General features: G+C 41.6%; 2 protein-coding genes and 1 long non-coding RNA gene across 7 annotated transcripts in view; 1 reads left to right on the top strand and 2 right to left on the bottom strand.

Annotated features, from left to right (window-relative positions):
• Positions 1-3,918, bottom strand: part of LOC106520299 (uncharacterized) — a 4,132-nt gene extending 214 nt beyond the window's left edge. The window contains exons 1-4 of the long non-coding RNA XR_001310538.1: positions 3,885-3,918; positions 3,451-3,553; positions 2,380-2,483; positions 2,149-2,184 (exon numbers count right to left, since the gene is read on the bottom strand). This is a non-coding gene — a long non-coding RNA (uncharacterized LOC106520299). The remainder of the gene's footprint in view (positions 1-2,148; positions 2,185-2,379; positions 2,484-3,450; positions 3,554-3,884) is intronic.
• Positions 3,919-4,090: 172 nt separating this feature from the next.
• On the top strand, positions 4,091-6,531 carry LOC106520297 (F-box/LRR-repeat protein 14). Its single transcript, XM_014012292.1, has one exon. It carries the CDS (start codon positions 4,708-4,710, stop codon positions 5,917-5,919), a length of 1,212 nt encoding a protein of 403 aa, XP_013867746.1. The 5' UTR covers positions 4,091-4,707; the 3' UTR covers positions 5,920-6,531.
• An 84-nt stretch (positions 6,532-6,615) lies between these two features.
• LOC106520294 (ELKS/Rab6-interacting/CAST family member 1) lies at positions 6,616-23,080 on the bottom strand. Of its 5 annotated transcripts, none has more exons than XM_014012274.1 (21): positions 22,873-23,076; positions 20,236-21,019; positions 19,962-20,150; positions 16,019-16,310; positions 15,814-15,941; positions 15,630-15,704; positions 15,380-15,535; positions 15,128-15,295; positions 14,824-14,991; positions 14,596-14,733; positions 14,324-14,464; positions 14,092-14,232; positions 13,808-14,001; positions 12,996-13,007; positions 12,446-12,581; positions 12,150-12,281; positions 10,932-11,092; positions 10,591-10,738; positions 10,363-10,458; positions 9,483-9,668; positions 6,616-8,666 (listed from the first exon to the last, which is right to left on the bottom strand). In XM_014012274.1, exons 2-21 carry the CDS (start codon positions 20,776-20,778, stop codon positions 8,529-8,531), a joined length of 3,342 nt encoding a protein of 1,113 aa, XP_013867728.1. In that variant the 5' UTR covers positions 20,779-21,019; positions 22,873-23,076; the 3' UTR covers positions 6,616-8,528. The 5 variants fall into 5 exon arrangements, with proteins under 5 accessions (XP_013867728.1, XP_013867729.1, XP_013867730.1 ...); XM_014012276.1 differs by lacking the exon at positions 6,616-8,666 and adding an exon at positions 10,120-10,193 and having other exon boundaries at positions 9,580-9,668; positions 22,873-23,078; XM_014012275.1 differs by lacking the exon at positions 12,996-13,007.
• Between the last annotated feature and the right edge of the window lie 139 nt (positions 23,081-23,219).

Below are 23,219 nucleotides of genomic sequence, written 5' to 3'. Positions count from 1 at the left end.
ACACACACACACACACACACACACACACACACACACACACACACACACACACACACACACACACACACCACGCTCTGTTTGACATGTCATGTGAATTCAGTCAGTCAGAGAATGAACAGTGACCGATCACAGCTCGCTAACACTGAGCACAATGACAGGAGGTCACACAGCAGTAACTGTCTCTGGTGTGTGTGTGTGTGTGTGTGTGTGTGTGTGTGTGTGTGTGTGTGTGTGTGTGTGTGTGTGTGTGTGTGTGAACCAGCACATATGTTACCCACAATGACAACATGTGAGTCATCAGTTTTACGTAGTCTGGTGACTTGTTTTAATAAAAACGTTGAGCTCAAAAACTACATTTTGACAACACTTTTCTCATCGTGTGACGGTGGCTTTAAAAGTGACTTTAAACCCTGATTTTAAAAAAATTGGACTGAGCCCAGCCAGGGTTGTTGTTAACACAGCAAGCGTGAATTATCAGTTTGACCCCAAGTACCAGGTTCATTTTTTGCCCCAAATTTGGGTTTGTTAAAGCTACTAAAAAAATTAAGCTAAAAGCAACCCAAATTATGTCTTATTAGATAATTATAACTTGAATCAGTATAACCTAACTGGCGCTAAAAGTGGTTAGCATCAGCTACCTAGCAACAGCTAGTGATTGCTAACTGATGGTAATAGTGGGTTAGCATCAGAAGCTAGTGATTAGCATAAGCTAGTTAACATGTGCTTCCAAGCCAATGGTACTAGTCGATAGCATCAGCTAGTTAGCACCAATTAGTGCTTGCTAGCTGGTGCTAATTGACATTGTTACAATTACTGCGCTTACGTAAAATCGAGCACCATGTACCTCAATACATTCATAGCTATTTCTGGTTTTCAAGGTTGACTTTCTACTATAGTTCTTTGGTCTTTTACACCTACTTTTCTATTGACTTTTATTTGCAATCGTAGTCATAAATTTGTTCATTGGTATTTTACGTGGTGATAGTGAAATAGCATATAAATAGCATAGCAAAATATGCTTTGTTGCTGGGTGTCAGAATGATTTTTACACTGAGCATGCACATTACGAACTGTGAAAACGTCCATACTGGTTAGCAATTTGCTTGCTAGCTGACGGTAATGGTGATTAACATTTGCTATCAAAACCCAAACTCATCGTCTGGTACAAACTAAAGTTGTTAACACAGCCAAATAAGGTTAACCATCTCATCACAAGGTGTTTCTACTGTTTTAAATTGACCAATTAAAGCAGAGGTCTAATTAGCTCTAATTAGGCCCACTATTTTGGTCAASCAAAAAGTTACAACACAGATGCTAAACTGAAGATTTTATGCTAAGATTGCTGTTCATGCTTGGCATCTCATCTGATAATGAATGAAGAGTCTGAAGTGATATGTGCGCGTGCGTGCGTGCGTGCGTGCGTGTGTGTGTGTGATGAGCTGTCAGAGAGGATCTGGTGAGAGTGGGCTAATTGGAGTTAATTCACCATCTGTCTGTGTGAGCCAGCAGACAGGGTCATTAGCAGACACAAGTCCAGCCACAGGGGAGGCCGAGAGGGACTCACCATCCCTCACCACCTTTTTAGTTTTTTTTTCCTTCCTGTCTGATCCAAAAACTTCTCTGGTCTCAAACCTCAGAAAGGTTTGAAGTCCCTTAACTAAAACATGTCTCTATTTTTGCATTGATAAAATTATTTTTTTAATTCTTTGACATTTCTTATGCATTTATAAACAACAAAATGGATAAATGTTCAGAAGGATTGATCCCTGACTATAATTGGAGCTCCTAGTTTTAGGAAATTTTGATTTTGTTTTTGTCAGAGCAGTACTGCCCTCTGCTGGCCAGAAGTCAAACCACAGTTCAAAAATCATATAGCGCTTTTTCAGCTCTGCCAACAAAAATTACAACGTCTCTACAGTTTGTAAAATTTATCTTACATTCTTTATAATGTAAAGAAATATATAAAATAAATAAACTGAAGCATCTAAGCACTTTCCTATCTTTGTCTGACTCTTATCAAGTACAACAGCTTTAGGAATGACTGCAGAACCTGATTTTTGCTTAAACTAACCTGTTATTGTCATAACATTATTGGAATCTAAATCATTACAACGTATTTTCGGCCAGAGTGTTCAAAATATCTCTTACCTAATAAAGCAGCAATATTGGATGAGATCAGTCCATCTGTTTTCAACAGGAAACACACCTTAAATGACTGCTGTAATTAAAATTTACATGAACGATATGGGCACCAGTGACCCACGCAACCCTGAAAAGGAAGAAGCGTGTACAGAAAATGGATGGATGGATGGATGGAGAAGAAACTACTCTCAAGTGAGTAAATGAGTAAGTGAAAGTGAAAGCGAAATGTTCCTCCACCTTAGGTTTTTGAACTCGGGGGTCATTAAAAGTGCTGTGAGTCCACTGAGACAAGATGGCTGGGTTTTGAGGACCACCCACACGWGGGTAAACACTCGAGTTGTCTGCAAAAAAAAAAATGGTGTTTCACACAAGGGTTAATGAGGTCTGAGAAGACTGCACATGTGCTGCAGGAGGCACCCAGAAGGTCAGTGGTGGAGACGGTGAGTGATTCAAAGGCCCAGAGCCAGACAGGAGCCCYGAAATATGCTAGGAATTGTAGATATTTATTGTTTCTGGGCCACAAGAGTGTTGCTGTGATGGGAGGCCCAGAGTTTTCTAGCTGTGAGGGTTAAAGAAAAGAATCAAACTACACAACTTTCACTACCGCTGATCAGACGCAGAACAGAAAAACTAGAAGTACATCACAGGACTGTGGAGCATTCAAGTGAGCTTTATAGTGTTTATTCTCTCACAAGTCTTTCTCATTCCAGGCTGGTAAACGACACATCTTGTTTAAGTTACAGCAATACGTCACAGACAAATCATGTGACTTATTTGGGGTTTTGGGGGGATTTTATAAAGCAAAAATACTTCACTTCCAAGGAACAGGTCAGACACATTAACGCCAAGCAGAACAATAAGCATAAGTTTTCACTTGGGGAATAATATTCTTTTTTATTTTTACAGTTTTATGTCAAAACGACATAAATGCTGATAGATTGTCTCTGCGGACAGCAAAGAAAGAACTTCATTGCTCGGTGAAAACATGTTTCCAGCAGTGCACATGACAACAAACACTGTGAATCTTCTTGAATTGTGTGGAAATCACATATTTTTGGTCAATGCAAATCTAACTTTGAGTAAATTTCTCTTTTAATGTTTAATAAACCATAATTTCGTAGCGTAGCTATGATTGTGAAAAATCTGATCAACAATTCAAATTTTTAAAGAMAACTGAAAGAAAATGTTTTGTATTTATATATATTTTAGACAATTTTGGTATTTTTGTATGCTATTTTTAGAGGATTGAAATCAAAAGCATGATGATGAACAGAAATATAAATATGAATAATAAAAATAATAAAATACCTTAATAACTTTTAACCAGAGGTTTGCTGACTCAGTCCAAGCCCTTCCAACCACACCTCAGTGACTCCATTGAAAAAGAGATGATTTTCTCAGTGGGATTTTCCTGTTTAAACAATAATCAGAAATATTATCACAATAAACCCAATATTAGTGACAATTTGTTCATGTGAATATATTGTGTGACAGTAATTTAGCAACAATTTGCAGAAACCCATATCCACCAGTTGAAAAAGAAAATACTACTGCATAGTGCATCATAATTAGGAGATACAAAATAAAGACTTTCAAAGTCAATGTGGTGACTTAAGTTAAAATAGATAAATAAGTATAACTCACATATCATAGCTTTAAATTTCACAGTTGACTTTTTTAAATCACAGATAATATTTCATAATATATTAATCTTAGTATTTCAAATTATAACTGTGGCGTACCATGTGACCATTTTTCTTCTTAGTGGCATTATTTAGCTTCCATACATGTAGCCCCTGTAAAATAAAGTAGATCAAAAATCCAAGTGTATTATTATTATTATTATTAACCTTACACCTACAAATATGGTAAGACTTTAAGCCTATTAGGATTTTTAAGTATTTCATAACTGCACTAAACTAATGTTCTATATAATTGTACAAGAAAACCCAGAATTTAATAAATAAATATAAAACTTCCACTAGGAGGAGCCGCTCGGAGCTGARTTCGCTTTGCTACACACAGTCGGCGTTTTCGCTTTTGGAAACCGGGAAACTCCGACGCTTCATGAAGCTRTAAAATATAAAGAAATGGTTAAAATAGCCTTGCGGATATGAATATGGGACGTTCTAGATACGCTTGAGATGATCAGGCGTGAAAAACGTACGTTGTTCTGGACGAGGAGGTTCGTCGGATTTGAAGCTCTTAACTTTTGACAGCGAGCTAACGCTAAGCTAAGCTAAGGCTAGCCGGATAAATGCTAACGCTAAGCTAAGGCTAGCCGGATAAATTAAATATTACCTTTTTGAAGAGTTACTCGTGTGGCGACCAAAGAGCTGACATTATTTTTGTTATTTTGTGTTTAATGTAATAGTGTGCCTTGCCGCAATGAGGAGGTAAATGTATTTTTGCTACGTTTACACCCCCCGGCTAATTTGCTACGGCTAGCTTGCTCGTATGCTAGTTAACGTTACCGGGTCAGACGGCAACTTCAGTAGCAGAGTTTCGGGGAGCTAGAGACTCTGCCGTCGCTCCTCTGCTGCCAAAAGAAGCCACTCCGCCATCATGTTTCAAATGGAAACGCACGTATCGTGCCTTTTCCCTGAAATCCTGGCCATCATTTTCAGCTACTTGGACGTTAAAGACAAAGGAAGAGTRGCCCAAGTGTGCGCGGCCTGGAGGGACGCGTCCTACCACAAATCGGTGTGGAGGGGGGTTGAAGCCAAGCTCCATCTGCGGCGAGCCAACCCGTCTCTGTTCCCCAGTCTGCAAACCAGAGGGATCAAAAAAGTCCAGATACTCAGCCTGAGACGAAGTCTGAGCTACGTGATCCAAGGGATGCCGCACATTGAAAGCCTGAACCTGTGCGGCTGCTTCAACCTCACCGACAATGGACTGGGACATGCCTTTGTGCAGGACATCCCGTCCCTGCGGGTCCTCAACCTCAGCCTGTGCAAGCAGATCACGGACTCCAGCCTGGGCCGGATCGCCCAGTACCTGAAGAACCTGGAGGTGCTCGAGCTCGGCGGGTGCAGCAACATCACGAACACGGGCCTGTTGCTGGTGGCGTGGGGCTTGCACCGACTCAGGAGCCTCAACCTGCGCAGCTGCAGGCACGTGTCGGACGTGGGCATCGGTCACCTGTCCGGGATGACCCGCAGCGCCGCGGAGGGCTGCCTGTCTCTGGAGAAACTGACCCTGCAGGACTGCCAGAAGCTGACAGACCTCTCCCTCAAGCACGTGTCGAAGGGCCTGGGCAAGCTCAAAGTGCTCAACCTCAGCTTCTGTGGGGGGATTTCAGATGCAGGGATGATCCACYTGTCACAGATGAGCCAGCTGTGCAGCCTGAACCTGCGCTCCTGTGACAACATCAGTGACACGGGGATAATGCACCTGGCTATGGGCTCCCTCCGCCTGTCTGGACTTGACGTGTCCTTCTGTGACAAGATAGGAGACCAGAGCCTGGCTTACATCGCCCAGGGGCTGTATCAGCTCAAATCTCTGTCTCTGTGCTCCTGTCACATCAGCGACGATGGCATCAACAGGATGGTGCGCCAGATGCACGAGCTCAAGACTCTGAACATCGGACAGTGTGTTCGAATCACRGACAAAGGCTTGGAGTTGATCGCTGACCACTTGACCCAGCTGACGGGGATCGACCTGTACGGCTGCACTAAGATCACAAAGAGGGGTCTGGAGAGGATAACGCAGCTCCCGTGCCTTAAAGTTTTAAACCTCGGACTCTGGCAAATGACTGAGAGTGAAAAAGTGAGGTGACAGTTTCTCACCAACACACCTCATTGTGTATAGCTCTCTGTTGTGTATTATGAAGGACTGCCTGTGTCCGTTTTTAGTTTTAGCATCCGTACAGGAACTAAAACCAAGGAGGGACACACTCTGCAGCAATACTTCACTTTTAATCTGTATTTCAGTCTCGTTAAATCCCAGCTACCTCACTCATTGTTCAGAGTGCCTACTTTTGTTGAATACTGTATTAAACTGTATATTTTTGTGACCCGTACCAGTATAGATATGTGTTTACATTCAGAACACAAAGGCAGAAGTTTGTTTAGAAGTTTAGATTCTTTTCGTTTTGTGTTGAACGACTGTTGCTGACAAAATTGTACTTCAAATTGAAGTGAGTCACCCCCGTCTGTGTTTACACGTGTACAGATTTTAAGAAAACATCTTAAGTGATTAATATATCAGGTTCATCAACACAGCTACAGTACCAATATGCAATACCGAAAATTGATCAGGATTTTTTTCTCTTCTGAGGAGCTTTCATTGATATTTGCAGGACGTTTTTGTACAAGAAAGCAGTAATTTAAGATGTTTTATATTCATACAATAGTGATATTTATGAATAAAGATTATAAATGTTTCAAAYTTGTCACTTTAATTTGGATCAATGTGTTTTCTGGTATTCACAGATGTGTTTGGTTAAAAAAAACGAAGCCTTCACAAGAAAACAAGGCTTTTAATTTATTTATTTACATACATAGAAAATTCAAATGACCGACACTTTGTTTTGCTTTCTTTTTTTAAACAGTTTGATTCTTGACAAGAACAGACAGACGGCAGTACTTTTTTTTTTTTTAAATACAAACTTAAAAGAGCAGAAACGTACAATAAAGTCGACTGAGGCCCTTTTAGTCAGCTGTGTGCTCCCCAATAAAGAGTCGAGGAAAAAGAAGAGACGTTAAGGCAGGGGACGGGACACAGGCTGAAGTAAAGGGGAATAAAACACTTATGATTTTTATTTTTTTATTCTGAGGCCAGCTGTGAGGAGTGAATTGCCTCCGGCTCTGCCTGACAGAAAAGCACAACAACCAGCTGTGTCTTTGGTTCTTAATCTGACACCCTTTAAATGTATCTTAATGTGAAATAAATGGTATTTTTAGAGCTATACTAAAATCCATTTTATCTTACAACAAGAGGGTCATGATAGTTAGACTTTATATCCATCAAAAGAAAAAAAAATCACTCAAGAAACAAACCTGGGAATCTCAGGATAACGTCACCATTCCATATAAATATTAAAAACAAGACTACCAGAAATAAAAGCAACAAAGTACTCCTCCGTCACACAGTCACCGTTTGAAACATCTGTAATTTTACATWTTTTGACACATTTTTAATTTATTTTTCCCCATCTGTTTAGAACACTCGTACGGTTCAGAGCAACTCGCTCTTAAGAGATTCTGTGCAAACATTCGATGCATATTGATACAGTAAAACTTTTTCAATAGTATATCATATTTATCTATTTATATATCTCCATAGAACATAGACTTTCTGCGAGTTTTGACAGTACTGTCACGCACACACATTTTGTCCAAAGACAAAATTAGACACAAAAGACGACTGCACTGTGTTGAACTTATCAGTTTTTTTTGTTTTTAAGAATGCACATCACCTTCCACATAATCACCTTTAATCAATTACTGTACGTGTTAAATATGTTATTTACAAAGTCAAAACCTGCCAAAAAGTGACTTTCATTTTCTGTAAATGTCAATGCACTTGGTAATTAAAAACGCAAGCCCTGAATATTAAAAAAATAAAATAACAGAGGCGTCTGAAAATACAGAACAGAAGGAGTGTGTTTTTTTTTTTTTGATTTAGTAAATAAAAACAAAACAAAAACAATGTGGGCTTTAAGTAACTCTTATAGAAACTTTGGATGAGGATCAGTTAAATTCTTACATCATGCCATAGCACCAGGATTCCAGAGAAATAAAGATCCCTGCGTTAGGTCCAGTACTGATCTCTGTGCATGCTCCAAGGCCACGAGAACGTTCTCAAAAGAAACATTGCATACATCTTAAACAAGTGGATGTTGTGTGCAAAACCATTTGGAAATAATACCATTAAAAACTATAAATCCTCTCACTTATTGAGAAAATAACTCAAATCTGATCTTCGATCAAAGGTTGAACCTCGATCCCCCCTCCAATACCATCGACCCAGTCACGTACCTACAGCCCAGTTAGAGTGTTGCACTCATTTGGGTTAAAAGTGGCGTTTAGATGGTGTTACTAGTGATGCTCCTTCCTGCTCCCTTTAGATGTAGCAGCTCCCCAAAACTATCAAGACAAGAAGTGCTTTTCTGTCCCATGAACAGAACAAATGTACCAATTTTAACCTGAAAGKCAATTTCTAATCTAAATGAGGCTTTGTCTTTAATTTATCTGTGAGAATAAGTTGYGTCTGCGAGACCAAAAAGCACTCGTGGTCCTGAAAAGTTTGTTGCAGGGTGTGTAAGGACGCAGAGAAGGAGGAGTCAAACCRGATGAAATGAAAATTAAAAAAATAAGAAATGCCCCAGCAGTTTCTCCTASAGAAGGGAGGTAAAGGTTTCTGGGCTCAGCCTGGGTTATTGGTCAGCATGACTCCTCCAGGGCGTTGACGACCTGTTCCAGGATATCTGGGCAGTAGTCTGCAATCTGCTGGAGAACCGAGTTGGCGTACTCCTGCAGCTCCCCGCTCTCCTTCTCACACACCTCCAGCTCCCGCTCCAACTGCAAGCAAAGGAMACAAACAAAAAGAAGAATTAGTACCGTTTAGGATGAAATCCAGTTTATTTTATCGTTATTAAAAGGCAGTAATTTACACATCTAATCACATATTTTGGGCTCATCTCTTAAAACTGTTAAAGTTTGTATGGTTTCCTTACTGTTCTACCAAACCGTATATTTCAAATTAAAAGCCTTGATTAGTTGCCATAATTTATCAAGTTTAATTGATCTTGGCAGGTACTAATGCACAGATGTCTCCAGATCAGTTTTTTTTTGTTGGCAAATTTATTTATTTTTTAAATCAGAAACGTATTTATTTTTCATTGAAATTTAAAATAAATGCTGTTTTAATAAAAGGCCTCGCATTCTTTAAAAGGAATTCACACCACCCGCCCTTCAAGCCAGAGTTTTAGACGAAAATTAAGCTCCGTTGTGAAATCAAAGTTGATTAAAGTTGCAGTCCTTCTGGTAAAACTTAAATAAAAAATAAATAACATTTTTTGCCATCTCATRAGATGTTTAGTCTGGTTCACCATGATAGAATTTTACTTTCCCACGGATAATTTTGGGGAGCATAAAAATGTTGCAGAACCCCCTTTAAGTAGAAGTTCAGCTTTCAAAATAAAAGCTTTAATTTATTTGCAAGTCAAAGCACTGATAAAAACTGTTTTTTGCAGGCAGTCGTTTAGCAAAATCCAAGATGGTGGTTATACATTATGTGACATAACGACTATGTTTTTCAATCAGACTAAATTCCACGGTCAACCTGACTAGCAGGAAGGCGTCCCGCTCTGAGTCCATCAGTAGTTTGCTGGTTACCTGTTGGACGCTCATTTTCTGAAGCTCCTCCTCCCAGTCTTCGGGGTCGCTGTGGTGGTAATGAGACGGTGGCGTGAGCTGGCTGAGGATGCCGGGGTCTCGGTTGTGGCAGAGGTCTGTCAGGTGGGCGATGTAGAGTTTGAGTTTGCTGCGGTTCTGGGACAAGGCTAGAAGAGGGGGTATCATCTGTAGAGTCGGGAGAGATGGGGAGGATGCAGGAAAAAAAAAACATTTTCTTCAGATTATAATCTTAAAAAGAGTGTGGAAGAGCTTTGGTCCAGTTAGACTGAACAGAATGGAAAAAAAACACCACCAACATTTACATGCATTTATCTTCTTAAAGATTTGCAGATAAATCATTTACATTTTTACAGTTCTGTAACAGTATAATCAATAACTGAAGTTAAGGATTCATGTGAAAGCAGCAGCATGCAAAAATAAGATGCTTCAGGTTTCAGGTGATCAAACTCTTGGTTTTACATGCAAACAAAGATTACAAACAAGATCAAACCCACAAATAAACAATACGCAACGACATGAAAGAAACCACGGATGAATGGAGAATAATAAAACATGCCAGTGATGGACRTGATAGGCTTGGAGGTTTTAGTGTTTGTTTTTTTAAAGACGAGCTCACCCTTCTGAACAAAATRTCTGAGAGAGAGGGGGAGGGCAGAGGGCCGGCTACGCCCAAATACCCTCCTCATCATCCTGTTAGCAAGACGCAGCGTTAGGAAGGAAACTCTGGTTAGTGGAAAACGTTCACATCCCTTTGATAGCTTGTTTCTTTCTTTTACAGAAATGTTAGAAAAGCACTTTGAAGTGGCAAAAAAAATCATGTCAATCAAGCAGACTGTGTGTGTGCGGGTGAGTGACGCACCTGATCTGGAGAGGGTTTGTGATTCGTCTGGCYGGGCGCCGTCCTCAGGTGGTCGTCTTCATAGTTGTCGGCCATCAGCTTCATCCTGTTCTGAGTCTGAAAAGTCAAAACAGCTGGAAGTTTAGAGTAAAGAAGGGACACCTGGCGCAGCCAAAAAAACAGAATTATAAAAAAAATTTAAGAAAAAAAAACAAAGTGTCAAATCAGTTGTAGACRTCTCCTCCCCACCTGCTGCTTGAGCTGCTGCACCAGTCGGTCCTTCTCCCTCTTCAGCTGAGCCACCTCTTCCTGGGTCTTCTTCTTCTTCGAGGAGGACAGCTCCAGCAGGGCAATGTTAGCGTCCTTCTCGCTGATGGCGGCCAGAAGAGCCTCCTGCCTGTTCGTTTGAGATGAAACGTTTAAACCGCTCGAGTATCATTTATTATTGATGGCGCGACACCAGCGTGCCAGCTGGGGAACGCCAGAATTGGATGACATTTTACGAGATTAAGGGAGCGATCGATAATCTGAGGTCGATGCTGCCCTGCTGTGTGTGTGTGTGTGTGTGTGTGTGTGTGTGTGAGTCTTACTTCATCTCCAGCACCTCCTCCAGGTGTTTCCTGCGCTCAGCTCTCAGAGTTGTAAGGTGGGCTTCTTTCTCACACAGAGACTGCTGGGTAGACGCCAGCTTGGCCCTCATGGACTCCAGCTCCTGCTTCACCTTCTCCATGGCGCCCAGCAGCTCCTCCATCTGGGAACACAAACACACACACATAAACAAACCATTCAGTAGTAAATAAAAGCCAAGCACATACAAATCCATCAGTGAAAGTGTCAGGCCTATTTTTTAAATTTTTTATTCAAATGACACTTTCACTGACCTGTAAAGGTGATCTGCACGAATGAAAGGGAAGGGCAGCTGAATAAATAGTTTTAATCACCTGCTATTTACTTAGAAATGCACCAGAGTACAAGCAGCAGTACTTTATAGTCTGGAACCTCTCGTTTTACTTTACTGAACAGAGCTTCAACCAATTAAAAACAGAAAAAAACAAATGAATCAAAACGTGACGCAGAGCTGAGCTACAAAAACCTAAACTGATCTTTTAATTAGCCAGGATTACAGATTAAAAGACTGCTAATTAAGTGAGTACAGACTGGATAAACAGTTGTGTGAACAGGAAAGGTGCCAGACTGCAAATGAAGAACAAGCTTCTACTCTTACAGCTTGCTTCATGTGTTTTAACCACAAATGTTTCATTCCTAACTAATTGGCGTAGGAGATTATTTCACAAGCAAACAGCAGGTAAGGGTCGACCAGTGACAACTACTTGGGCTGGAAACAACACAAACACTTTACAAAAACATGCAGTCTGAACATCCATCTCACAGCCCCACTACATACAGAAACAAACATTTAAACTGTAGGACTGTTGCATGGTTTGTACAAGTGTTGCCTCTACTGTGTCCGCCCGCTGAAAGCGTTGCAGGTTCTCTGAAGGGGTTCATACATACTGGACTCATACCTTAGACCACTTAAGGTGGGAGAGGTTGGACTCATGCATTGGTTTGAATGAGTGCTTCTGAAAGGCGGTGGTGTAGCAGAGAGAAGACAAGAGAAAACAACAAGCAGAGATAAAGAAACTGAGAGAGAGAGGGGGGAAAAACAAACTAAATCAAAAGAAAATGACCAGGAAACAAAAAGAGGCAGGACACAAAGAATGAGCAACACCACAACGGCAGCCGGAGAGTGATAGAGAGAATTTTAATGGCTGTGTACAGAAACGTGTGTGTGTGTGTGTGTTTACCTGTTTCTCCTGCAGTGAGCGAGCTGCCTCCTCTTGTGCCAGCACCATCTCTCGTTCAGCAGTGATCTGAACGCTCTCCCTCAGAGCCTCCTCCAGCTCCTCGATGCGCTCGGACTTCTGACGCAGAGTGTCCTTCACAACAGCACAAACTTCTTCCGTTAGGCTAGATTTACTCGGCAGCTTAAAGTGGCCCAAATGCGACTCGTCAGGTTATTTTAATGACAGTAAATAAAAACGTTATAAGCTGGGATAGGAGCATTAGGACCTGCAGCGTGAATAGTTCCAGAAGGCCTCACCTTGACCTGCTGTGACGACTCGGACATGTTGTCCTCCCTCTTCCTGGCCTCCTCCATCAGCCGAGCRTTGCGGCTCTTCTCCACCTGCTCCTTGTGCTTCAGTGACGCCACCTTTTTCGTCTGGTCCTTCATCTGCCTGCAGGTGCACCGTTTAAAGTCATTACATACTTCTGCTTCGACTTAGACGCACAATGTGAGAGTAATTTCCTTTTTCATTTGAAGCTACGGACAGGGCTAATAAACGCAAGGAAACGTTTTGTGATTCCTCATGTAGTTAAGAGTCTGGATCACAGTTTTGAGTCTGATCCAATGACCCTTTGAAACTCTGGTTACAGCCTGCAGCCTTACAGCCAGGCAGGAATTTACACAAATGATTGACTCCATACATTCTCAGATTTCACTCAGTGAAAAAAACGGGAAAAGCAAAAGTAAACGTCTGAAGTGCAGCCAACATACTGAAGAAGCCAAAAAGGCAAAAAGAGAAAAGAGAGAAGAAGAAGAGGGAGGGGAAAAGGCATTTTCAGGCGAACAGAAAAGAACAAATACTCACCTGGAGGCCAAGCTGGTGAGGTGAGAAATTTCCAGCGCAAAGACGGGAAAGCAGTAAAGAGAAAAGGAAACTCTGGCTCAGAATGTTTTAGGATGTGAGCAAGTAAAAAGAAAGAGGGAGAAGGCTCGCCCACTTTTCTCTTTACATGAAGAAACTACACATTCACAGCATCGATCTGTTCATGGAGCATTCAGACATTCATAGTCTAAAATAAGTTTTAAGTATCATGTAAAAGCTGAGTTCAGCAAGAAGAATTACTAAAAAAATCTGAACTTCAAACTCCACATCAGACAAGAAAAACCCTATATTTATGTTGACGTTTTCTGCCCGTTGTTGGATCTTTGCGTTATGAAACCCAGATGCCGAAGAGTTTTAAGATTTGAATATAAAAAGGTTTCATGCGTTCAAAACTGCTTTATTTTACCAAATAAACGAGGGTCAGTTTATTAAAAACAAACAGAACTATGAGTGATCTACAGAGGGAAGGACTGAGCAGAGCTGAGACATGGAGGCGTGAAACGACTGTGTGAAAATAACAAGTGTTTTACTGAAATAGTTGCATAACTTAGATGATTTTTAAAGATTCAAAACCAGAACTGTAACTTGTACAAATGTTATTGAGTCAAAACAATTACAATCATTTCTGCCACAAATACAAGATGTTCTTATAAGTGTACGGTTTCACTGTTAATAAAAACACATTGCTTTTGAAAAATGTTAGATATTCCTTCTTCTAAAGATAAATAAATCTTGACGATTTCAGACCCATAATTCTGTTTTTATGCACAACGAGCGTCCGTGCTAAAACCCACCTTTCAAGCTCATTTATCTTTTTGTCCTTGTCGTTCTTCTCATTCTCCATTTCTCGAAGTATCTCAAGGAGGCGGTCCACCTCAGCCTGGGCCTTCCCAGAATCCTCCTTGTGACGGGCCACCTCTTGCTCCAGATGCCTGATGCGTTCGGCCAGCTCTGTGTTGGCCTGAGCTTCCAGTGCTGCATTTTGAGCCTGACGAGCAACAAAACYGTTAGAAATCACTTCGAGGTTAGCAGGCATAAATATAACATTTATATGACTTTTTTTGCTCTTAAATCTCACTCTCTTTAGCTGGTTCTCCAGTTTTAGGCACTCTTCCCTCCTTTGCTCTAGGACGATCTCCAGACTCTTGAGTTTGGCATCTTTTTTCAGCCCTGAAGAGGCCAGGGACGAGGCGTGCTCCTTCAGATCTAACAGAGACGTCTGCATGCCAAAACGAGATGTTACAGCTAGTCAAACAAACAAAACATTAAAGTTAGAACCAGAAAATAAGACGTTTCTGCATCTTTGTCACCTCTCTGTCTGACAGGTCTCCCTGCAGGAAGCTGAGCTTCTCCTTCAACTCCTTCAGCTCCTTCTTTGAACAGTCGAGCTCCTCCGTCTTCTCCCTGTCGTCTCGATCTCGCTGCTCCTTTAGACGCTCGATGATGCGCTCCTTCAAAAAAAAAAAAAAAAAAAAACAGTTACAGAAGATGTTTATACTCATAACCAAACTGTCCAATGTGCCACAAAACAAACAGAAAACCAACTTGGTGTGAACTCTCACTTACGCAGACATAACTTTACCTTTTCTGAAAGCGACTCCTCCAGCGTTGTGAGGGCGGTGTCTGTGTTGGAAGTGTCGGCCTGCAGAGATTTCACTCTCTCCTTTAAGCTGCTCATCTGCTTCTCTTTATCCCGAAGTTGTTCCTGCAGGTTCTCAATCTGCAGATTAAAAGACAAAAAAAAAAAACTTTGGTTAAAATGATCCTCAACCACACGACACGGGGATAAAGACTAAACAGTTCACTTTACCTTTTTCTGGAGCACATTAATTTTGCGCTCCTTAACTTCCAGCATATCCTTCAGGTCGTGAATTTCCCCGTTGAGGGTTCCCTTCTCCTCCGACATTTCCTGGATCTGCTTGCTCTTCTTATTCAGCGTCGCCTCTTTCTCTTCCAAACGCAGACGTAAGGCATCGACCTGGGAAAAAAAAAACAGGCGAAAAAATTACAATAACAAAAATGTGTATTTTGCCACACAAATGAGGACTTTTTAAAACAAAACCAAGCAAAAACTGTATTCTTTTGGTTAACTGGAAAGCCTTCGCTTGCTGTACCTCTGTCTGTAAGATGGCAGCACGCTGCTCCTTGGCAGTGAGCGATTCCTTCAGGACTTCAATATGCTGCTTGCTGTCTGAGAACTGGTTCGTTAACGTCTCCAGTTTAGTCTGCAAACCGAGCAGCTCYGTATCCTTCCTGGAGAGGTCTTGTTTCACCTGTTCCATCTGAGAAACATGACAAGAAATGACTCTGAGTGATGCTTAACTCATTATAATGCCTGAATGAAGCCTTCCCGTGGGGTCTCTGACCTTGTTTTTCATGAACTTGGTGTGGCTGCGGTACACCTCCATCTGCTTCATCTCCTCCTGACGCTCCTCACAGCTCAGAAGTCCGTTGGACTTCATCAGCAGCAGCTCCTCCTCCATGTCCCTCATGTTGCGCTCCATAGAGTTGATTTTTGCATCCTGGGGTAAGAAGATAAGTCAACGTTTACTTCATGGTGTCATAAAAGACAAAACACACACACACACACACACACACACACACGTAAATCCTCACCTTCATGTCTATAACAGTCTGTAAAGCCTTTGTTTTGGTGGATTCAGGAGTTCCTTCGTATCGACGATGAAGCTCCTGTTGAACCAGACATTGAACAAATGGTTGGTGTGTCTACACAACACTTTAATATCAGCCAGGAATAGTGAAAACACATAATCTCTATATTAGAACAGCTGGTCATTACCTCTCTGAGCGCAGTGATCTGTCGGTCTCTCTGGTCCAGTAAACTCTCCAGGTGATGTCTGTGCATTTCAGCATCGGCCAGCCTCCTGGTCCTCTCCTGGTCCTCCTCTGATGCTTTGGCAGACGGCCCTACATCAACGACACGCACTTTATTAACGCGTAGATAATAAAAACAAAAGATTCGATCTCATTTGCTTCACGCCTGCCTTTGCTCTGCAGCATCTCCAGGAGCTTTTTGATGGACTCGTCTCTGGCGACCAGAGTTTGCTTCTGCGTGTCGATCCTCAGCTCCATCTCCTCCAGCGTCTTCCTCAGCAGGAACAGCTCCTTGACCTGCCGTTCGTACTCGGCCTGCAGCCGCCGGTGGTTCTCCTCCGTGGGCTCAGACGTCAGGGCGAGATCCCTCCCTTGGCTGGAGGGGTCTTGCTGGAGCAGCTGGTTCAGGTCCCTCTGGATCCTCAGCTCGTCTTGAAGAGCCTGAACGGTCATCTGCAGATGCTACGGAGACACGCGGGACACTTTCACTGCATCTGATCTCTGTTTACATGGGAAGCATTTACACAGGGGGGTACGGGAGGTAAAATGTATCGATTGCTTGAATGAACAGTTCCTGGGAGAATATCGCTTCACAGCCTGTTAATAAAAATCCTCTTCTAATCATAAATTGAAATTAAGCAACGTCCTGACTGATGTAGCCACAGCGGGCAAGCATCGTGGACAGTGTTACGTTTCATGCCCCGAGAAATACAAGTGGTGAAACACAATCAACCCAGTATAGTGTTGCATTGTTTGTGGCATCTGACGCGCAGAGCTGCTTGTGAGGCAGCAACAGAAGGCTGTGTTACACTGGTCTGAACCAGCTGGGAGCGTTTTCAAAAAGAAGGAACAAAGAGTCAGTGTCTTGCCTTCGTTTCTCCCTCCTTGTTAATCTCTTTTTCCCCTTATCGGGGCGCACACACACTCGCCATCTATCCACCTTCCTCGCTCCCGTCCCATCTCCTCCTTCCAATACTCTCGCCTCTTCTCTCACCAACCATCCTTTTCTATCACCCTTTCCACCCCGTGACTAAGGCTGACTCACTGCTGCGGCCGCACCGCCACACTCCTCCTCCTCCTCCTCCTCCTCTCCAGTACAGCTACAGGCAGAAACACGACCAGAAACACACATTCATCTTCTCGCCCTCACTGCAGGAGGAGAGACCACAGCCAGGTGCCTGAGAAAACACAACCTGTGGAGGAGACGACGCACTGACGAAGCTGGTCTCAAACACAAAGAAACATTTTGTATTATCTTTATCTGTGTGACCGAGACAACGATCAGATTTAATCACCCACCTCTGAAAGGCGAGGGATAAAGTTTGTGTTCATGTGTTACAACATCAAGAACTGGATGAATTTTAATGAAAATGAAGCGATCATTGAAAGAACAAATATGGTAATTGATGCTATTATCTATGTTATTGTTTTGTTTAAAGAAGTTGTCAATTACTACTGCATTATGGTTTATTGATGTAAAAAAAATGTGTTAAAAATAATGGATGCTTGCTCTTAATGGGATGCAAATACAAGTTACACATGGATATAGTATATATGTAAAAAGAATGTTTTAGCCAAGTTATTATGAATCGTAATTAAGGATGATTCTATAGATGTAAGAGGGGTGGGTGTAAAAAATAAGTTTACAGTTCTACCCACTCCTTTGAACGTGTAAATATAATTCACTTTTGTTCTTCTTTTGTTTGCTTTTTGTTTTAAATGTATTTTATTTTGTGTGTAACTTTGTTTATTTCTTTTAATACACTGTGTTCAGTAAAGTCAAAGTCAAGTCAAGCACCTACAACTGGTTCACTTTTGAAGTCAACCCAATTCAAGATGGCTGCCACAGACAACGGATCTTAAAAAACACAATATCAGATTTAACTCAGTCAGTTTTACAGATACAGAGCWAAAACTTAATTTTCTAGCTGATGATAGTTGTTCACAACACATTCTCTGAACTTTGAGCACCGTCATCACAGTGTTCTCTGTGATGACTTTGAGTGATACTTTAATCAATATAATGCCTGAATGAACATAAGTCATTGTTACAAATTTATTTGTTTTTTTTTTTTTTGATGGGTTGCTTCTATTGCTGGAAGTGAGTGGGTTCGTATCAAAGATCTTTCATTTTGTTGTGAAACTTCTGGGACAATAACGGCAACATTTTTTCCGTGAATTCTTGAGCTGTWGAAGACGATGATGAGGATCTTCATGAAAACAAGAGAGATTAGCAAATTCGCCGAGAACTGGAGGAAAAGAGGTAAAATACAGTTCACATGAATTTATTGTCAATGTAATTTAACAAACCCTTTAGGTCAGAGGTGCCCAAAGTGGGGCCCGCAGGCCAAAACTGGCCCACCAAGCCATTAGATTTGGCCCACCAGCAGCTGTCCTGGTTACTAGATTGTATTATGTTAAGAATAAATATAAAATATAAGTAACTACAAGAGACATTTAGATTAGATTTAAGCCCATATATAGATTTGCACACCCTATATGACCCCATATACTCAGATTTTAAATTATGAAAAGTCTCATGAACCTTTGCTGCCTGAGCATACGTTGAATTTTTTTCCATGTCCATGGGCTTAAAAAAAAAAAGAATGTGGGCAACCACACTGGCTTCTAGCTTAATCATAAAAAATAAAACAACTTTACTTAAAAAGTATTTGCATTTCTTTTATTATTATTGCATTTGGACCTTGTGCATGATGTACTCAGGTCCCAGGACCATAAAAAATAACAACTCTCAAACAAAGACAGACAAAAACATACTTTGTAACATGAACAAGAGGTAAGATGGCAGCATCCTGTATTTTTTCATGTCGCATTTGCAATATATGTTGCAGGGCTAGAAAATAAATTGCAATGCAAGTTTTATTTTACAAGTTGTGCAACCTTACTCTGAATGCAATTTCTCACAATACCTAATGAGATTGTGGATAATGTTATTTTATGGGCTGATCGTAACAACCCTCATTTTTCAACAGAAAATGAACTTAATCTTTGGTTCGAAAGGCCAGTTTGCACTAATATTCCATGGGAAAAGAGCAGTCAGCACCACCCTGTTGTAGGAATCTAAATCACACACATGTAAAACGCACAATTAGAAACACGCACATTCAGTCGGGCCTCCATCCAATGACAGCATCCAGTGAAAACTGAAGGCCATAATCAGCCTTTAAAAGAGAGAGAGAGAGTGTGTCCACACTTTCTGCTGCGTGCATGTCGGAGCAGGAGGTGGAGGCAGACGTATGAAAGCAGACATCTTTAAATTAAAGCACCCGTTGATTAGCCCTGCGCTGGTCGGGCAAAACTGGGAATTAGTCTACAGCGCGAGTCTGTGAGTCAGCAGGGGTGAAGGCAGCAAATTATAYGGGAGGTCCGCCCATCCATTAAGTATCGTAGTTAAACAAAGACAGTTTGTCTTCATTAATGAAACCTAATTTGCGCGTGAGCTACAACATTGTGTAAGGTTTTTTTTTAAGCCTTAACTGTTTTAATCAAGTTACCATTATTAAATACTTTAATACGGCTGCAATAAAACTGAGCTAAGTTTGTGCTGATATACCTCACAGAYGCAAACAAAAGCAACAACCAGAACAGGCACAGAATAAGATGCATAAAAATTTAGTACCTGAATAAAAACGGCAAACTAAAGTGATCGATCTAAGCYGACAGTCAGAACTGCTCATGTAGCTGGGTTGATTTGAGTTTTTTTTTTAAATCTACTTATACATAAAAACCTGCCCTAACTCTGCATTTCTATTCTGCTCACCCCTCCCAGCATTTTCTGAAACATACAAAATTGCAAATGCAGCCATTAGACTTTACATTCCTTTCATCTACRAAGCCTGAGCATATAGCTGCATATAAGAGGATTAACAAGATGTTCAAAATCTAACCCCAACCTATCCTGGGAGAGAAGAATRAGAGAGAAACACACTCGTACTAAAGCTGACACACTGAGTAAAATGTGTGTGCTTTTTTTTTTCTGTCTGGCACATCCAGCTGGGTGACTTTATTCAAAGAGAGAAATGTGAGCTGATGGGGATGAAAAACCGAAATCATGGTTCTCCATTTAAAAAAAAAACATAAAGAAACACGCACCTGTGCTTCGTCTTGAATAACACGGTACTGCTCCTTCCAAACGGCGATCTTGGAAGCCTCGTCTTTCCTGAGAGCACGCTCCTTTTTTAACTCTGGGCTCCAGAAGGTTTTAATAGAATTCATGGAGGAGCTCAGTTTGCTTTCCTTGACTTCCACTTCGCGCCGCAGCATTTCGTTCTCCCTCAGAACCTGAAAGAACGGGGCGAACGTTTAGCACTTTAATTGCATAGACAGTGAAAAGGTCAAGATCTCCACGTTGTTGTTAGCAAAATACCTCTTTGAGTTGGGCCTGCAGGTCAAGTATGGTGTTGTCTCTGGCCTGCCTTAGAGAATGGGGGACCGTGGACGCCATGTGGTGGTCCCCAAAAGCTAGGGCGTCCCCCGCCATCATGCCTGCTGGCAGCACTGCGTTAGCAGGCACGGTGGTGGAGATATTTGGAGTGCTAGCTGCTACAACTCCACCRCTGCTTCTAGACCCGTAAGTCACCCTCTGCCTCCCTGTGGCGGTCACCGTAACGCCGCTTTTAGGGATGTGGTCACCCGCCACGGCGACCTCATTATCACTCAGGTACATCGGTCCGGAGGTGGCGTACGCGGCGTTGAGGGACTGGATGTTCTCCATGGACAAGGTTTTGCCTCCGGCTCCGCCGGGTCCTCCTCCGCTGCCGCCAGTGCTGTTGGTGCGCCGGTGTCCCATCCGAGGGGAGCGGGGCAGGCGGGGCGAACGACCCGACCCCTGATTGCTGACGCCACTTCCATCTCTTCCTCCGCTGTGGTTGGCGTCCCCTCTGCCAACGGAGCGAGCGCTACCGTACATCTTCTGCTCCGCAGAAAACCGGAGCCGCCAGCAGAACTGCGGAACCACCTCAAGCACACGGCGGTATTTCCTTTCAGATTTTGTGCTTCGGCCTCCTAACAGCTGGATGGACTCGTGACGATCCTGCTTTCAACTGATGACGAAGAAAAAAACATTCACGGCACGATCAAATTTGTTGTTTTTTCTCCTTTAAGAGCCGATGACGTGAACACACTTTTCCAGGATAAATATTAACCCCAACCTGCAAAACAAAACAAAACAAAAAACAAAACAGGAATAAAAGGCATTCCTCGTAATATAATTAAATCTCAGAATATATGTAAATTTGAAACAGCAGAATGAAAACTCAACATAAGACTGAAGAACTGGGAGTAGGTTACACAGAGTTAGCTGAATCCCCTCCAGCAGCGCAGACAGTTATGTAACTAAAGTCCTGTCTTACATTTGAGCTACTTTACACTTCCAGTCCACACAGATGGATCATAGCTTCAAGTTAATTACTTTTATCTAACTGTCACATTAAGGAAACTTAGAAAATTCATATAAAAAAGTGTTAACATAATAACTGCAATCTGTGATTAATCTATTAACATGTTACAACGGGTAGCCACAGATAAAGATTATTGCTGTGATTTCTATTTTGGGGTGGATCGATAAATTGGCGCCGATTTACTTAAGTGCATTAAGTGCAAGTGTATTTGCAATTTTGGAATTGTTGCACACATTTTATATCCAATTTTTTAAAATCATTTTTGAGTACATTTGTTTGTTTTTCTTTCTCCTGTATTTCTGGATAGACAAGGACCTTGGGTACGAAATTTCGTTCCACCACACGTGTTGCGAATGACAATAAAACTTCCTTGAATCCTTTATTTTRGGAGATCAGCAATCAGACGATATTTATGAGAAGCTGATCTTATCTAGATCTGCAAAGGACTGAAAATCCGCCCCAGTCTGCTTTTTTCACCGCTGTGAGACGGGGCGTCCAGTTCAAACAAGTTTGTATTGCTTCAAGGGTATTGTTCAGTGTTTTTCAATTAAATAAGATCGGAACACTGAAGGTGTGTTGTGATCTTATAACACCTGACAGTGAGAACAGGCTATACTGCAGTCGGTGCACCCCTGATTTTTAGCATTGATGCTAAAAAATAGTTCCAATGAAGTAAACTGATATTGTTTTAGGCTTAATATACATGTAATTTTTTTTAAAAAAGTGGTACACATTGACTTTGTAATGGCAATCATGTCAACCAACATGTCTAAACACGTTTTATGTGTTTAGAAAAAAATCTACAACACTGATTTTGAGTTTAAATTGGAAAAAAACAGTTTTTTTTTTGTCTTGGTGGATGTTATTCTCTAGGTTGAATAAAAAGAAATTGTAGCATGTAATGTAGGAAGGAATATATTTTTTTAGCTCTTTGAGTCCTAAAAATAACATGATTGTTTCATTTTATTTTGCTATTTGCGTGTGGCCCTGCAAACAGGGAAGCCTGTTTTTACACTGACTTAACCCACAAATTATTGAGGAACGCATTTATAACAGTTTTATATTTTATCATGTAAAATAAATGATAATAATAATAAATAACAATGTGCTGACGTTTAGAATAATACAASAAATGGAAGAAAAAAGGGGAGACTGTGTATGATGGAGATTTTTTTCCCTTCCCAGTCTCTCGGGTTGGAACATTTAAACATGTAAAAATTGTAAAAACGTGTCGAAATACGAGCCATATATCTGAAGTCACGATTTAACAGCGAATGGGTGTGAAAATACACTAAATTTAGGCGTTTAGCAGCGCAGCGTTTGGAAACACCCATCAAACCATTTTCCATTTTCCTCAGCCTCTGAACGGTTTTCAGCTTTTCTTCCTTCATTCAGAGCTTTATCTACAAACCTGTAAACCTACATGTTTAAGAAAAACAGCAAATGAACACACCTAACGTTAGCTCGCCGTCACGTAAAGAAGCCAGCTCAGTCCGTTTAGTGTGGTCAAAGCTAAATCTCTCTTTTTTTTTATGTCGCTAACACAATAGCCAGTAGTAAAGAAGGGAGGGGAAAAAGGGAAAACCTCTTGAAGCGAAAACTACCTTTCGTCGTTGTCTGGCGAAGCTCTGACCCGTGCCAGGGCTTAGTCCGTCTTCGAACGGGCAGAAGTGAACATGTTAGGCTGATTTTGTCGATGAACGGTTATCGTATTTTCCCCATCTTTCTGCCAGCAGCAATAGCAGCGCGGCTCAGGAGAGCCAGGGCGCCTCGGTGACGTCAGGGGCCCCCATGTGCGCGTTCACGGGAACCTTCCTCGCCACGCTTGAGTTTTGTGGGCGCGGTCACGAGCCCTCCCATCCATATGGCTGTAATATCTGTGTGGAAGGCAAATAAACATTAAAACACACACACACACACACACACACACACACACACACACACACACACA

This window comes from Austrofundulus limnaeus, unplaced genomic scaffold (genome assembly GCF_001266775.1).
Source record: "Austrofundulus limnaeus strain Quisiro unplaced genomic scaffold, Austrofundulus_limnaeus-1.0 Scaffold90, whole genome shotgun sequence".
Classification (NCBI taxonomy): domain Eukaryota; kingdom Metazoa; phylum Chordata; class Actinopteri; order Cyprinodontiformes; family Rivulidae; genus Austrofundulus; species Austrofundulus limnaeus.
This window is presented reverse-complemented; position numbering and strand designations above follow the sequence as displayed.